The sequence below is a fragment of the Lolium rigidum genome, chromosome 7, assembly GCF_022539505.1.
Source record: "Lolium rigidum isolate FL_2022 chromosome 7, APGP_CSIRO_Lrig_0.1, whole genome shotgun sequence".
In the NCBI taxonomy this organism is placed as follows: Eukaryota; Viridiplantae; Streptophyta; class Magnoliopsida; order Poales; family Poaceae; genus Lolium; species Lolium rigidum.
Window position 1 is genome coordinate 320009711 of NC_061514.1, and position 17689 is coordinate 320027399.

At 47.4% G+C, this 17689-nt stretch overlaps 1 protein-coding gene and 1 non-coding gene across 2 annotated transcripts; one reads left to right on the top strand and one right to left on the bottom strand.

Annotated features, from left to right (window-relative positions):
• Nucleotides 1-294: 294 nt before the first annotated feature.
• On the bottom strand, nt 295-365 carry TRNAG-CCC. Its single transcript has one exon. It is a non-coding gene; the product is annotated as a tRNA-Gly (tRNA).
• A 5204-nt stretch (nt 366-5569) lies between these two features.
• Nucleotides 5570-6094, top strand: LOC124677871 (flowering-promoting factor 1-like protein 5). The gene has a single exon (XM_047213823.1). It carries the CDS (start codon nt 5655-5657, stop codon nt 5961-5963), a length of 309 nt encoding a protein of 102 aa, XP_047069779.1. The 5' UTR covers nt 5570-5654; the 3' UTR covers nt 5964-6094.
• Nucleotides 6095-17689: the final 11595 nt, after the last annotated feature.

Genomic DNA, 17689 nt, shown 5'->3' on the forward strand with positions numbered 1-17689 from the left:
AGAAAATAGCTATTAAAAAATGGGAAAAATTATGTTCGGTGATGAAACATACAAGTAGTTAATTTAGTTCTTGAATAAGGAAGCATAAGCAAAAAAAAAAAAAAGTAAAAAGACAAAATTGCATATCCAGGGAATCGAACCCTGGTGTTCGATGATGAAACATACAAGAGATTAAGCAGGAAAAGTAGCGATTAAAAAAGGGCAAAATGATGTTCGGTGATGAAACAAACAAAGAGTTCAATTTAGTTCTTGAATAAGGAAGCATAAGCATAAAAAATAGCAAAATGTATAAATTGCGCATCCAGGGAATCGAACCCTGGTCAGTACCGTGGGAGGGTACTATGATACCACTACACCAGATGCGCTTGAATGATATTTCTTCTTCAGTAGCTTTAATGTATCCAACTTTTGAAGATTATATCAATATTATGATTTGCAGAATTGAGATTCAGATTCTAGTTAATATACCACCGAAATGATATTCATATTTCAAGTATAGTTGAATGGTAGTTATAAGCTACTATTGAAATATAGGATAAAGAATATATAGCCCTCCTGAATATATATAGACTAAGGTCTAAAACAGAATCTTTTTATACGGTGGTGCATATGGCGATATATAGAGGACCAAATATAGATCGTCCACTAAAGATGCACTAATCGTGCACATTTTGTTTACAAACCGAACCAATCTGTAGACTACATTTTGTTTTGAAACCGAACCAATAGTGTTCACTCTAATAAGGAGTACAACTGCAGCCGGATATCAGGATTTGAATCTAGCAACATCAGGACAAAAGTGAACTCAGTCTTTGAAGTGGTAGTACAAACTACCAAAGTAGGAATTAAATAGACTTTTGCTCATAGACGAATAGAGTAGTCACTAGTCAGCAGGTCCCCATTGGATTGGAGCCTTCACTTAAGAGCCCGAACTCAACAGGTGTCTCTAGAGCCCTCATCCTTGAGCACGACGTTGAGCTTCGTGTTTTAGGAGTACTTCACGCAGTTCCTGCATCTTCTCTTCAACACGGTGATCACATTGGGACCTGGAGGGTTGTCCCCGCCGCGAAAACCCATCACAAAGCAGGTTAGTCAGCTACCGTATTTGATTGATGCGTGAAACACAACGAAGAGTTGGAAAGCTTTCTAACCGTATCTTGAGGTTTCTTAGGGGCTAAAAACATCTTGACAGGTAGTGCGACTGAGAGCGCGAGAACAGCCATGGAGACAGAGATGATACTGACCGCCCTGTTGTGGCCCTGACAAATAGGTCACCAACCCGCGTCGGATTTATCCTTTGGAGGACGTATTTCGTTCGTGTCGTGTTTAGGGGACGTCGCTCCCCAGCCGCATCCCCAAATAAAATTTCAGATTTTTTAGATTTAAGCGAAAACAACTGAATGCATTCAAACTTGCTATATATTACATAGATTTGAGCAAAATTCGATGAAATTTAAACTAAACCCTAATATAGTAGTACTTGCAGCAGCCATAGGCGTCGTAGTATTGGTGGAAGTTGTACATGTCGTCGACGACGACGTCCTGCTTGCCGCGCTCATCGGGCTCGTCGATAGGCTCGTCCTTGACCGCGCCGCTTGGTCCAGCCTCGCCTTCGTCAGTGACGTCGACGAGTGGCTTTACGGTGTCGCAGATGGACATTGCGATTGCCAAGTCGAGGTCTCCCCTCCAGGCGTCCTTGTCGTTCAGCGACGCCGTGAACTCCGCGTGCAGCCTTGGGTAGTCATCGGGATCGTCGCTGCTGCGTTGCTGGCGCTCGTACCCGCCAGTTGCGCAGCCTTTCAGGTTTTCTCGTCGTCCTGCTCCTCACTCACCTTCGGCTTCGAGATGAGGAGGGCGCCGCTGGCGCGCATGTGATGCTGCTGGCTGACGATGTTGCCACCGCAGGAGATCGTTAAAGTTGACGAATCCAGTTCTAGCTGTACATGCTCAACGGAATGACCAGTGAGGAGCGGTATCCCTGAGCATGTTGACCTGCGCATCCCGAGAGTAGTTCCTGCTGCAATCCTTGAGCACCGGGTTGGCCTCAATTTCTCGGATTAGTGCCGTCAATTCCCACCGCAGTGCTTGCAGATGTTCTTGAGTGCTGGGTAGACCGCTTAGCTTGAGTATATCGGGCGATTCTCCTTGAGCACGGGGTTGACCTCCGAATTGCGAGATTGCTTCATCAAATTCGCGCCTCAGTTCTCGAATACGGCCATCTCTTTCGCAGGGCTGTCTTCGTCGCGTCTAAAGCCATCACAAAGCACACACCGGTTAGCCAGAAAAAATACAATCGGAATAGTAGCTATTTCAAGAATGAAAAACGATCTCTCACCATATCTTGAGGTTTCTTGACCAGAGGCGGCAATGGAGATGGACGCAGACTCGCTCGCTCTTGTAGTACGCAATGTCGATTGGAAACAAATTGGACCTTCACGATTGATGGTTAGACGGGACGGCTTTTATGTAGGCAATCCGATTCCGTAACGATGTCCTCTTCTTGTTTGAATCGATCACGGGATCTAGTTCCTCCATCAGGACCTGGCTCTCCCCTGAACGAATTCGTATACCTATCGAATTCGTATAACAAATAGAAGGGAATAAACTTTTTGCAGGTTATTGCATACTCGATTAAAAAATGGGTGTACTTTCTCCTGGAGAACCAGCGGGAGGATATGAATATTGGATGCAACCGTCTGCAAACGGTTACTCAGAACTTCTATTTCCGAGCTACTCGGTGGCATCATACTAGTAGGCTGCATAATGGATAGCTATATGTTGCTTTTCATTTTGGAGGGTTGATACATGTCTCAACCTTCTTTGTTTCCTGATGTAAACTTTGGCATTGCAGACTTTTAAATAAATAAAAAGGCCGTGTGCATCGATTGATGCAGAGGGCTGGGTATGCTCACATTTCAACAAAAAGTGTTGTAGTTATCTGGTTTGCTGAACTAGTGAACTTCACCGTTATTATGCGTTCATCCTTTCAGCTCGTAGTTCGAAGCCATGTCCCACCTGGACACACTAGTAGAAAATAGGCCTATTGTCTTGGCCCGTAAGAGGCTTTTGGCCCGGCTGACCAACCGGGACAACGGAAACGGGACAAAAGGGGTTTGTCCCGGGCGGCTTACCAGCCGGGACATAAAGTCCACCACGTGGCCGATGCGGGGCGTGCAGGGGTCGCCCCTTTTGTCCTGGTTGGTAACACAGACCGGGACAAAAGGTCCTCTACGTGGCACGCACATGATGATGCTCCTTTAGGGTTTAGGGGCCGTTCGACAGGGGTGCAGCCTACCCCCGCCACCGCCTCCCCCCCCTTTTATTTTATTTTTTATTTTAAAATAATTTTCATATATTTGTATGCTATTACAAGTTGTACACGTTCCTGCATTATAAATAGGTCAAGCAAACAAATATTCAAAGCAAAAGTCTATTCATAAAGCAATCCAATGGTTCAAACGTTTTTCCTCAGCTGCGTCACATGCACAACTGGAAAAATCTCAGTAGCAATTTACGTTGCAACTAATGCTGGCACAAATCACGGTGTAATTCTACGGATGGTTCACAACCGGCTGAGCATTAAGTTAATTTTAAATAGACTAAGAATTAGCAAAACCGTAAAATTAAATAGAGATCCTGGATTCATAGAAAAAGCTGCTAAGCACGTGCCCAGAAGCAGATGGATGGATCGATCCATGTTCACCACCCCACCAGATCTTTTCTGCCCTTGATGCTTGACCGTCCTTCTCCTCCAAAGCTCCACCACTCCAGCCCACGATATTATCTGCCGATCACGCTTGGTCACCGTTGAGCGACGCGGCCGTAGTCCATGTGTGCACGCCAGGTAGACACCCTCACGTGCGGGCAGCGTACTGTTCATGCGAGGACACGGTGTGCAGCCGTATGTACCCCGCGCGCAGTGCTATTCGCAGCACACACTCGTAAAACCGAGCTTTCAGCCAAGTAACTATCGCTGGGGTCGACGACGAGCGGTCAGTCTCTTCTTCCACTAGCTAGTCTCAGAATCTTTGGTATCGCCGTCGGCAAGACTTAGCATTTCAAAGCGTTTCCTAAATGGCACCGGAACGAGCGTTTGGAGCCTAGCCGCGTCCTTCAAATACGTATTCAAATATTAAATAACTTATTATTTATTTATTTATTGCATTTTTATTTTAATAGAGAGAAAGAATTTGTATATACAATCGAGATTTTTAAAGTAGTTCACCATATTGTAACAAATTACACATAAAAAAATTGAAAAATATGTACTAATTTTTAAAACTACTATTCTTTGATGGCCCCACGTCGTCGTCCCCACGTAAGCAATTCCTGCTTGTCACCTCTTCCGATGAATTAGTGACGTTCGACGCATCCGAGAAGCTTTTGCCTCCCTCCGACAGATAGTTCTTGATGTATTCGTCGTCGGCGGTGCTCGTCGGTTGCGCCTCCGTGTTCGCCTTCGCACGGGCCCTTGCTTCCTTCTTTGCCACCGTCTCCTCCACCTCCAGACATCTCCACCTGGCATCTCCATCCTCTTCCTCCTCCTCCTCATGGCCGTCGTCAGCGATGGCCTCCACCTCATCCTCATGGCCATCACCGACGATGGCCTCCACCTCCTCGGCGGCCTCCTCCAACTCCTCCTGGCCTTCGTCGGCCTCCCACTCCTCCTCGTGGCCTTCCGTCGGCGGGGAACTAGAGATGCTAGGCGTGACATCTCTTTCCCACCAATGGCGCCATCCCGATGGCTTCCCCTCGCTATCGGTGTCCGATGGCAAAGAGTGGTTGCTCATGGCGTCGTAGAGATGAATGTCGCCTGCTGGTTGGAGATCGGAATGCGCAGACGTACGGCCTTATTGAGCGGGGATGAATGGCGGTGTAGATATCGAAGAGGGCTACAGTTGTTCTTCCACGGAGTTTACGCTCCATTCCGGTGGTTCGTGCGTTGATCGACGCGGTTGCCACTGCGACGGTTTTCCTTCCCGACAACTGCACCGTCACTAGGTAGGCGACGGTTGGACGTCGTTCGTGTGTCAATGACGCGTCGGGTCCACCACTCCCCGCCTCGCTTCTCGCTGTGTCCGGCGCGCCCAGAGCGTCCCCTGTGGACCGGGGATGGACTCAGGACGCCGAACACCATATTAAGTCGCGTTGGGTGGAAAAGATCTTTGGGTGCGCGACTGAGAAGGAAAAACTAGTGGTGATCAGATTTGGCATGCCGCACACACTGGCACCCTCGTGAAAACCCATTGGCTTTGCCCCGACGGGCCGACCGGACGGTGGAGGCAAGTGTCAGCGGTCTGTACTGTGCGGACGCCGAGGCGCGCGGCCACGTGAAGCCCCTCGTGCGCGCGATAGCGCCGCCTGCTCCCCGCCCTCGCCCATGTATTCCTTAATTAGTCCATGTCACGCGCCACCGAACATTGTTATCTTTCGTTCATGTGCGCAGACAGCGCCGTCGAATATACTGACAACACAGACGACACATCCTCACTTGCAACTTGCTCCGTCCGTGTTCGTGCGCCTATATAATGAACCACGTACTGCTCACACCAGCAGCAGATAACCAACCTGCGGGTGAAAGAAACAATACCAGCTCGATCGAGCCTAGGTATCCAGTTCCAGCGCAACAATTAATCAGGAGATCGTCGTCTAACATGGCGGCGGGAGGCGTGTGGGTTTTCAAGAACGGGGTGATGGAGCTGGAGCCGGAGGTGACGAGCAGGAAGGCGCTGGTGTACGTGCCGGCGAACGAGACGATGAAGTCGCTGCAGGCGCTGGAGCGGAGGCTGGGCTCGCTGGGGTGGGAGCGCTACTACGAGGACCGCGCCATCGTGCAGCTCCACAAGCGCGACGGCGGCGTCGACCTCATCTCCGTGCCCCGCGACTTCTCAAGGCTCCGATCCACCCACATGTACGACGTCGTCGTCAAGAACCGCGACCACTTCAAGGTCGTCGACCTCTAGACATCCACGACCTACGTACCCTCTCCAAAGCTAGCCATATATAAAATTATTATTCGCCGCGCTCAGCCACCCAGTGTTATACATGCATATGCAGAAGTCATATACAAATAAATAAACGTGTGTGTAGCCAAGCGTTTGTACTGTTATGTAATTATATACTGTGTTTGTACGTACATGACCCACATGTGAATACGTTTATGTTAACACTAGGGTTTGTATTCATAGATCACGGTACGAATTCCTCACGCAATCATCTTAGCGAGTACAGAAGTTGGGGAATAGTTCGGAAGGAAGATAAGATTACAAGCGAACGGCTGAGCCGTGTTCTCTTCGCCACCGAGCCAGGCTCACGAGCAACTACTTATAGTCTGGACCGTAGTATCGTGGGTTGGGCTTGCGGGTCCTCTTCTCCTCTGTAGGGTTCTCTTGATGGGCTGGAGGCCCAGCACTAGTACTGGGCCTAACAATCCCCCTTCCTTGTTCGCCGGCTTGACCCCAAGCCGGTGCTCTTGGAAACCTTTGCTTCAGTTCCTCCAGATCTTCCCAGGTCGCCATTGAAGGTGGCTGTGATGACCAATGGATTAATCCTTGAGTAATGACACGGCCACCATGAGTGTGAGGGCGCTGCTCAAGGATCTGGAGAGGAAATTGCCAAACATCATCAGATGAAGGAAATATTGCTGGTACCTGAAAGTTTTGTCCCTTGGCAATCTTCAGTTGCGAGACATGAACAACTGGATGTATTTTACTTGTCTCCGGAAGTTCTAGTCTGTAAGCAACTGAGCCCACACGTTCCAACACCAGATATGGACCATAGTACTTAAACAACAACTTGTGATGCGCTCGAGGTGCCACGGACGATTGAACATATGGTTGAAGGCGGAGAAATACCCTGTCACCAACAGAAAAGGAACGCTCACTGCGATTTTTATCTGCCTGAGCTTTCATGCGCTGTTGGACACGATGCAGATGCTGCTGCAACAATCTGACCATCAAGTCGCGTTCAGATAATCAAGCATCCAGATCAGTAACTGGGCAAGCATCATTGACAGTAATCCCCAGCTGCCGAGGAGCTCTACCATACAAGACCTCGAAAGGAGATTTACCCAGGGCCGAATGCAGACTGGTATTATACCAATACTCCGCCAAGGATAACCATTCTGACCACTTCCTGGGACAAGCATGGGAAAAATAGCGCAAATAAGCTTCCAAGCACTGGTTCACCCTTTCAGTTTGACCATCCGTTTGCGGATGATAAGAAGAACTCATTCTCAACTGTGTATCTGAGCGGCGAAAGAGTTCAGTCCAAAACTTACTGGTAAAAACCTTATCTCTATCTGAAATTATTGACTCAGGTAAACTATGCAACTTATAGACATTATCCATATAAGCTTTAGCCACAGTTTGAGCCGTGAATGGGTGCTGTAGACCAATGAAATGTGCATAGCGAGAAAATTTATCAACTACCACCAGTATGCAGTTGAATTGACCAGATTTTGGCAAACCTTCAATGAAGTCAAGGCTGACTATTTGCCAGGCCATGTCCGGTACAGGCAAGGGCTGAAGCGATCCTGGGTACTTGGAACGGTCAGGTTTGGCTTGCTGGCAGATTTGGCATTCCTGTACAAATGTCCTAACCATTGTCTTCATCCCCTTCCAATGGAATAGCTGATGCAAACGACGCAAGGTTACTGGAATACCCGAGTGGCCACCCACAGAACTGGAATGTAGAGCTTGCAGGATTTTCTTCTGTAGCTCTGGTACATCAGGAATCCAAATTCTATTATCAAACCTGATGATGCCATCACGGAGAGTAAAGTGAGTGTCTCCATCTGGAGCTAATACTAATTGCTCCAACAACTTCCTAGCTTGCGCATCATTTTCATAAGCAGCTTGTATTTCTTCCATCCATAACGGCTGGCTAGAAGACATCGCCAAAACCGACAGATCTTGATGTGGTCTACGAGATAATGCATCTGCCACTTTGTTTTTAGCTCCCTTGCGATAAACTATCTTGAACTGCAGGCCAATAAGCTTGGAGAAAACCTTCTGTATCCACGGTGTATGCAAGCGTTGATCAGATATACAAGACAGGCTGCTATGATCAGTGCGAATTAGGAATTTCGCATGTTGCAAGTAACTGCGCCATTTTTCAACTGCTAATAAGATCGCCATATACTCCTTCTCATATGTGGACAATCCTCTCGTCTTGGGACCCAACGGCTTGCTAACAAAAGCCAAAGGATGATCACCTTGTATCAACACAACCCCCACTCCCAAATCAGAAGCATCTGTTTCGACAATAAACTGCCGAGAGAAGTCAGGCAAGGCTAACACTGGAGTTGTAATCAGGGCCTCTTTAAGAGCTTGAAATGCTGACTCAGCTTCTGGTGTCCAACAGAAAGGCACACCCTTGCGCAACATGTTAGACAAGGGTTTGCTGAGTAACCCATAATTGCGGACAAATTTTCTGTAGTAACCTGAGAGACCAAGGAATCCCCTCAACTCCTTGATATTGGCTGGAGTAGGCCAATCCTTAACATCTTGCACCTTGGAAGAATCTGTGGAAACTCCGGCTGCTGAAATTGTATGCCCCAGGTAATTAATTTGCTGCTGCGCAAAGGAACACTTGGACGGCTTGAGGCGCCACTGTTGCTCACTCAACAAGGATAAGACCTGCCGGACATGCTGTAGATGTTGCTCATAGGAAGCACTATACACCAAAATATCATCAAAGAACACCAAGGCACATTGACGCAGAACAGGAGCTAAGGTTTTGTTCATCACACTCTGGAAAGTCGCTGGCGCCCCTATGAGACCAAAAGCCATAACCAGGAACTCAAAGTGACCTTGGTGAGTGGTAAATGCTTTTTTGTATTCTTCTCCCGGAGCAAGACGAATCTGATGGTAACCGGCACGAAGATCCAACTTTGTAAACCAACAAGCTCCTTGTAGCTCATCTAACAGTTCATCAATGACATGACTGGTAAAGGATATATAGACTTGAGAGTCAAGGAATTAAGACGCCTAAAATCTGGGCATAAACGCCAAGTAGAGTCCTTCTTTTTCACTACAATTAGTGGCGAAGAAAAAGCACTGGTGCTAGGCCTGATTACTCCACTTGCCAGCATCTCCGATATCTGCTTTTCAATCTCAGTTTTCAACTCAGGCGAATGACGATAAGGACGACTGCGGACAGGAGAAGCCCCTGGAATCAAGGGAATATGGTGATCACACCCACGACGAGGAGGTAGCTCATTGGGAAATTCAAAGTGCTGTTGATAGTTGGCAAGCAGTTGCTGCAATTCTTCAGGCAAAACCAACTCTGCACTGTCCCCAGCTGCCTGTTGGATCAAATACATTTCAGTCACAGAGCATTCAACATTAGCTGGTAGCTTGCCCTGCAGGAACATGTACTGATCGTTGAAAGTGAAGGATAACCATTTCCTTTTCCAATCCACTTGCATAGTACCCAGTGTTGATAACCAATCCATACCCAGAATACCATCATAACACTTCAGAGGAAGAATCTTGAATGTACTTTGGAACTCATAATCCTCACAAGACCAATCACATTGAGGAATAAACTCCAAACACTGCAGTAAACCACCTCCAGCCACCTTGACTGCAACAGGACGATGCAACGGCAGTCTGCCCAGAATACTGATGGCGCGTAGTCGACACGTCCGTTGGGAACCCCAAGAGGAAGGTGTGATGCACACAACAGTAAGTTTTCCCTCAGTAAGAAACCAAGGTTATCGAACCAGTAGGAGTCAAGGAACACGTGAAGGTTGTTGGTGGCGGAGTGTAGTGCGGCGCAACACCAGGGATTCCGGCGCCAACGTGGAACCTGCACAACACAATCACAATACTTTGCCCCAACTTAACAGTGAGGTTGTCAATCTCACCGGCTTGCTGTAAACAAAGGACTAAATGTATAGTGTGGAAGATGATGTTTGTTTGCGAAGAACAGTAAAGAACAGAGTTTGCAGTAGATTGTATTTCAGATGTAAAGAATGGACCGGGGTCCACAAGCTCACTAGTGGTGTCTCTCCCATAAGATAAATAGATGTTGGGTAAACAAATTACAGTTGGGCAATTGATAAATAAAGAAGGCATAACAATGCACATACATATATCATGATGAGTACTATGAGATTTAATCAGGGCATTACGACAAAGTACATAGACCGCTATCCAACATGCATCTATGCCTAAAAAGTCCACCTTCAGGTTATCATCCGAACCCCTTCCAGTATGAAGTTGCAACAGTAGACAATTGCATTAAGTATGGTGCGTAATGTAATCAACACAAATATCCTTAGACAAAGCATTGATGTTTTATCCCTAGTGGCAACAGCACATCCACAACCTTAGAGGTTGCTGTCACTCCCCAGATTCAATGGAGGCATGAACCCACTATCGAGCATAAATACTCCCTCTTGGAATCACAAGTATCAACTTGGCCAGAGCCTCTACTAGCAACGGAGAGCATGCAAGAACATAAACAACATATATGATAGATTGATAATCAACTTGACATAGTATTCAATATTATTCGGATCCCAACAAACACAACATGTAGCATTACAAATAGATGATCTTGATCATGATAGGCAGCTCACAAGATCTAACATGATAGCACAATGAGGAGAAGACAACCATCTAGCTACTGCTATGGACCCATAGTCCAGGGGTGAACTACTCACACATCGATCCGGAGGCGATCATGGAGATGAAGAGTCCTCCGGGAGATGATTCCCCTCTCCGGCAGGGTACCGGAGGCGATATCCTGAATCCCCCAAGATGGGATTGGCGGCGGCGGCGTCTCTGGAAGGTTTTCCGTATCGTGGCTCTCGGTACTAGGGTATTCGCGACGAAGGCTTTAAGTAGGCGGAAGGGTAGAGTCGGGAGCGTCACGAGGGCCCCACACACCAGGGCCGCGCGGCCAGGGCCTGGGCCGCGCCGCCCTGTTGTGTCGCCACCTCGTGGCCCCACTTCATATCTCCCTCGGTCTTCTGGAAGCTTCGTGGAAAAATAAGACCTTGGGCGTTGATTTCGTCCAATTCCGAGAATATTTCCTTACTAGGATTTCTGAAACCAAAAACAGCGAAAAACAAAGAATCGGCTCTTCGGCATCTCGTCAATAGGTTAGTGCCGGAAAATGCATAATAATGACATATAATGTGTATAAAACATGTGAGTATCATCATAAAAGTAGCATGGAACATAAGAAATTGGGATTTCTATTTTCGTGCCCCTGCTTCGTTAGTTGTACTCAGTTTTCCCCAGCTCGTTAGTTTTTCCTCAGCTTTCCCCTCCCTCTAGTTTGAAACCCCTCGAAGACGCGGGTTGCCGTCAGGTCAGAGGCCTTACCATTACCGTGAGGTCGGGTCCTCGCCGACCGTCTCGTGCCGACGGGTGGATCCATCTACCGCCGACGCGTGGGCCGTTTTATTTCCCGATTGTATACGCGGTGCCGCCAATGACAAATGGGGCCGCTCTATGGGGCTGCCGCAGCCAATGACCAGTGGGTCGTCTATTTATTTATTGAAAATTATATATTGCCGCTCCGTGGGGCCTCCGCAGCCAATGACCGTTGTGGTCGTCTATTTTATTTAGAGAATATAATATAGAGCCGCTCCGTAGGGGTCGCCTCAGCCCATGGCACGTGACTATTTTCGCAGCTTAATCTAAAGTGACTCTTATGCTAAACATTGTGTATCCCGACGTTGACCTAGCAAAGTGGCGGCGAGCATAGCCGTTTCGACCATGCCGATATCGGCATCGGCATCGGCATCGTTTGGAGGATGTGGTGCTCGAATAATAGTGGAAATGCGATATTATTTTTTACATGCATAATATATAGAAAATAGCTAGATCTCTAAATCGATGCATATGAAGCTACATATATATTCTTGGTCATAATCCCCTTAATTATCTAAAGGGGATGGATGCATGGCTTCACGTCGTCGTCGCTTTCATCGTCGGCATCTTCGTCGTCTTGAGTAGTAGTACCTCCTGCACATTGTTCCGTCGAACACCTTCACTGTGAGCACATCATCGCCTTCATATTTGAAGTGTATGAACCAGCCGAAATCCACACCGTGCGCGATGGCGAATTTCTCCCAGCCCTTGTCGAGGTACATCCGGCCTTGTCCGTCAAATAGGACCTCCACGGTCCAGAGACGAGGACCGCAGTCAGCGCTCGCGCATACACCTTAGCCGGCTCCTTGCCGTCAAGATAGTCCGCAAATTTTTTTGGGAGTTCCCGCAAAGAGATCGAGCGCCGATCGTTTGAAATTAGGGAACCCTTGAAATTAAAGGTTTTTTAGAACATGCCCATAATTAATCACATGCATCATATATGTGGGAACGCGTACGTACCTTCTTGACCAAAGGGTCTTCATAGTCGACGATGAAGAACTCCTCTATGATCAATGGCAGTGTTGACGGTGGTGGTGGCAATGATGATGATCCACTTCCCCTTCCCCTTCCCCTTCCCCTTCCGGTCCGCGTCCGAGACGTGGAAGCCATGGCAATGGATAAAGTGTATGTGAACGGAAAGAAGAGAGAGGCGAGAACCTATTGACACAAGGGATGGCCGTGTGGGTGTTTATAAGGGAGAGATGACCGTTGTAGGGTTTACACAATAAAATAAGGAGGAGATGACCGTTGTGGGGGTTTATACACAATAAATTAAGGAGGAGACGACCGTTGTGGGGGTATAGTTTATCATTTTACCGTGAAAAGTAATGCCTAAAAGGAAAGTAATGGCTACAAGAAATCGGTGATGGTTTATCGTTTTTTGCGTGAAAAGTAATGGGTACAAGAAATGGGTGATGGTGTATCATTTTTTGCGTGAAAAGTAATGGCTACACGAAATGGGTGATGGTGTATCATTTTTGTGCGTGAAAAGTAATGGCTACAACAAATCGGTGATGGTTTATCATTTTTGTGCGTGAAAAGTAATGGCTACAACAAAATCGGTGATGGTTTATCATTTTTTGCGTGAAAAGTAATGGGTACACGAAATGGGTGATGGTGTATCATTTTTGTGCGTGAAAAGTAATGGCTACAACAAATCGGTGATGGTTTATCGTTTTTTGCGTGAAAAGTAATGGGTACACGAAATGGGTGATGGTGTATCATTTTTGTGCGTGAAAAGTAATGGCTACAACAAATCGGTGATGGTTTATCGTTTTTTGCGTGAAAAGTAATGGCTACAAGAAATGGGTGATGGTGTATCATTTTTTGCGTGAAAAGTAATGGCTACAACAAATCGGTGATGATTTATCGTTTTTTGCGTGAAAAGTAATGGGTACAAGAAATGGGTGATGGTGTATCATTTTTTTTGCGTGAAAAGTAATGGCTACAACAAATCGGTGATGGTTTATCATTTTTTGCGTGAAAAGTAATGCCTAAAAAGAGTTTATAATTTAGCTCGTGAAAAATAATGCAGAAAACCAAACTTTGCGTGAAGCTAACCGACGACAGAGAGAGAGGGTGGTGGCCCCGACCAGAGAGAGAGATAGGGGTTATCCTGCCCGTTAGATCATACGATCAACGGTCGGTCCGGCACGATCCGCGTGACATGGGCTAGACCAATCGGGGCAATGTTGGGCGTCCGTGAGAGTTTGTGAAGGGAGAGGGCAAACCGAGTAGTATCAAGAAACCAAGGGCAAGTGAGTAGTAAACGTGACTAAGGGATTCAAATATGAGATTTAAAAAATGGAAAATGCGTGTTTTGTACAATGAAACCCATCTTGGCCTACCTCAAACTATTTGCAATACAAATCTACATGAGTGTGAAAATTATGGTCTCATTCAGACAAAGTATGTTTTGGGGAAAGCCGTTTTGGGTAGGGCTTATTATGGAAAACCATGCACCTTCATAGCTACTAGGTGATTTGAGAAGTGGCAATTTGTGGTGAAACTTGATTTATCTACGATTTATCTATGATTTGAGAAGTGGAAATTTGTGGTAAAGACTCCATGAGTAAGTGCCACTCTTTTTCGGAATTTTTTGCACATTAAATAACTCATTTAACTAGTTAATCCCATTTGTTGACTCTCCGTTGACCAGCCACTTGAGGGTAAAACTGAGTATATTGCACTAGCCGCATTAGCACTCAAGGTGAAAACCGAGCATACAAAAAATGCTAGTATATGACTCGAGGGTATACCTGAGTATATCTAAATTTCCGTGGTTAGACTCGAGGACGCGTGTTGCGGTGCAGTAAGTGGAAGACGTGCCATTGTTGACGCGTGTCGCGGTGCGTACGTGGAAGACGTGCCATTGTTGACGCGGGTCGCATTTAGGACGCGTAAGCCCCTCTCTCCCTCCCTCTCGCACACACAGACGTCTCATTATCGCTCACGCACGAAATCACCCCTCTCACGTCCCATCAACTTCTCCAAAAAACCCAACCGCCGTACGAGCCCTCCCCTCGCCGGCGATGGAGAAGAAGAATGCGCCGGCGGCCATCGCCCCCGAGCCCGTCGCCTCCGAGCCCGTCGCCGCCGAGCCCGTCGCCGCCGAGCCCGTCGCCTCCGAGGGCGGCGCATCCGAGGGCGGCGCATCCAAGCGCGGCGCCTCCGTGAACTGGGCCGGTCTCACGGCTGACGGACCACTTCACAAGATCGGCGAATGCTTATTGGCGAAAGAGGAGTACGTGGACAGCTACTCGCTATGAGGCAAGTCTCGTAGAAATTGGCGCTCAGGTTTACTCGATCCCGACGTGCACCCGCACGAATGGATCATGCTACACCACGCCCTTCCACGCGCCGCTGAGTTCACCTTCCTCCATCTCGGCACATCCCGCTACGTCACCATAGATCTATCTGCAGTTCGTGCAAGGTTCAATTTCCTCGGCTTTTCCCGTGGCGTCACCATAGATCCTATTTTCAATCTTAGTGCTGAATGTTATCTTTTCAATATATTTTAGATTCTACTTCGTCGGCTTTTTCCGTGGCGTCATCGTGCTTGCCCAGAAGAACCCGCCGCACAAGATACGGCTGCTGAACCCACTCACAAAGAAATCGAACACTATGTTTGAGGCGCAGATGCCATCTCGTTTTTCCGAAATCGTCGCCGTTATCAAATCCCCGACTATGGTCTTCGTTGCCGCACATTACCCGCCGGAAATTGGTTGGGTCGATGAGAGCACTCCAACTAAGGATATAAATGAAGATGGGGATTGGGGAGAAGGAAGATTTTCGATCAAGAACCATTGTTTGCGTTGCATTACCCCGTTCAATGGTGAACAGTATGCAGTAGCTGCGGACAATTTTGAGATCGGAAGAATAGTGTGCACCAATGTACGTTGCAGCAGCGCGCGAGCACTCGTCAAGATGGAGACACTAATTTCATTTCCGAACTTGGACGTCGAAGTTCTACCTTGTGAAGTCGGATGGTGATCTCGCTGCTTGTGTTGTTGGTCGGCGCGGCTTTGGCGGGCAAACCATTGGTGTACCGTGTGGACACTCGGAGCCGCTCTCTCCATCCGGTCGATAACATTGGCGTAATGCCTTCTTCGTGAATTATATCCGGTGTATCTCCGTCGACACCGTAGTGTACCCGACACTTCAACTCTGGCAGACATCTACTACACGGATTTGAGTTATATCATAGAGTACTCTCATGATACAAATGCCTGGGATGAGTGGCCACTACGTGTGGATAGAATAGGACTCTACGGTTTGAGAAATGAACACAGGCCATACCGTTTGGAGGATGTATTGGCCTCACACTGCAGACGGAAGGAGTTCAATGAATATTTCCTTGGGGAAATGCACAAATGGAGCGACGAAGAAATATATGGGGAGGAATGAAGAACAAATTCATTCATCCTAATCTTCTTGTTGTCCATACATTGCGTGCGTGATCTTGTATATTTTTGCAGCTTAGTTTGTCGTGAACATTAACAATGTTATTGGCTGCTTTTGGCTGCCGTATGCGGTTTACCTATGTATTATACTTAGTTTTCCGATTATGCTGCCTTGTGAATTTATCATATAATAGCTTCTAGATTTGCTACTAGATTTGCTGCCATATTGGGCAAAAAACGAGGGCCAAAAGGCATAAATAACCCCGAGAGATTTGCTACTAGATTTGCTGCCATATTGAAGAAAGACAGAAATAGAAGCTTCTCTAGATTTGATACTAATTTGGTGAAAAAGACAGAGAGAGAAAGAGGGGAAAAGGTGCTCTTAAAAATGCCAATTTGGGCCGAGAGAGACAAAACCCAGCTCCCGCTCACGTGCAACCAAACGCTTCTCGTCCCGTCCCACGCGGTCCCTTTCTACCAGCCCCACGCGACGCGGCCCCACACGACGCGGCCCCACGGACGACGCGGCGCAACACGTCGGCACGTAACGTCCAAATAAACGGATTCCTTCCGTCTGAGCTCCTTCTGCGGGTCTTCAGACAAAGGCTAGGGTAAAACTGAGGAAAAACTAAGGGGCTGGGGAAAACTGAGCACAACTAAGGAACCGAGGGCACGAAAATAGAAATCCCTAAGAAATTATAGATACGTTTGGGACGTATCAAATACCTTGAGCAATTTCTTGTGACAGAAATGAGTGTGTGCTACCAGAATCTACCAGGAACAATGCCTTCTTGCCATGTACACAACAATTCAACTGGATTGCAAAAGAAGGCTCAGCTGTAACCGAATCCGCTGACAACAACATGAGATTAACCGGTTGATCTTAATCTTCTCCTGAGTTTGCACTAGCTTCAAATGCAGCATAATAGAACTCAATCAATTCTTGTACTACATGAAGCTGTACCGAGCTCTTGCACTGATGGTCTCTTGCCCAGCGTTCTCCACAAGTGAAACACAGACCCTTGGCACGCCTGTACGCCTTGAGTGCTGCCAATTTGTCCTCAGCATGGGAAGGAGCTTGAATTTGTTTGTCTTTGGCATGAATCGGAGGTAGAGCCAATTGTTTCTGAGGAGCAGGAAAATACTGTTGTTGCCTGTGTTGATACTGTTGAAGTGGTGGTGCATTCAGCACTGTCGTACCACCGCCCACTTCTTCCTGCAAGGACGCGAGCAAATACGAAGTATCCAAATCCACGGGATGCTGTATAGCAACTACAGAACGAATAGCAGGTTTCAATCCATCTAGGAAACGAGTTGTGTAATGTAGTGGATCAGGACTAGTTTCATAGGCAGATAATTGATCAACTAACTCAGCGAATTGATCTATTTATTCCTCCACACTACCAGTTTGCATTAAATGGTACAGACGGCGAATCAACGATTGGTGTTGATTGCGACCGAACCGCTGCAGCACCATAACACTGAAATCCTCCCATGAAATAGCATTTAATTTGGATTGAACAGCTTGAAGCCAGCGTGCAGCCGGGCCTTCAAACTCCATCGCCGCTACTGAAACATAAAGTGCAGGGTCTGTATCAAACATGACAAAGCAATCCTCGCAGCGATTTTGCCAGAGCTTAGGATTTTCTCCATTGAAATGGGGAAAATCCATGTAAGGCAGTTTTCCTTGGCCAGGAGAAGTAGGTCGGCGATTGCGGTTGAACAAATTCACAGCAGGGTTAGCAGAAGTGGAATCTCGGATACCTCTTGCCAGAGGAGGAACATACAGCGCGGTGGCTGGCTGTTCCATCCCTCGTGTCGTTGAGGATCCGCGGTGCCCATCTGGGCCGGACTCGGTGCCCCGCGGCGTCCTGATGGTCGGAGCTGCTTCACAGG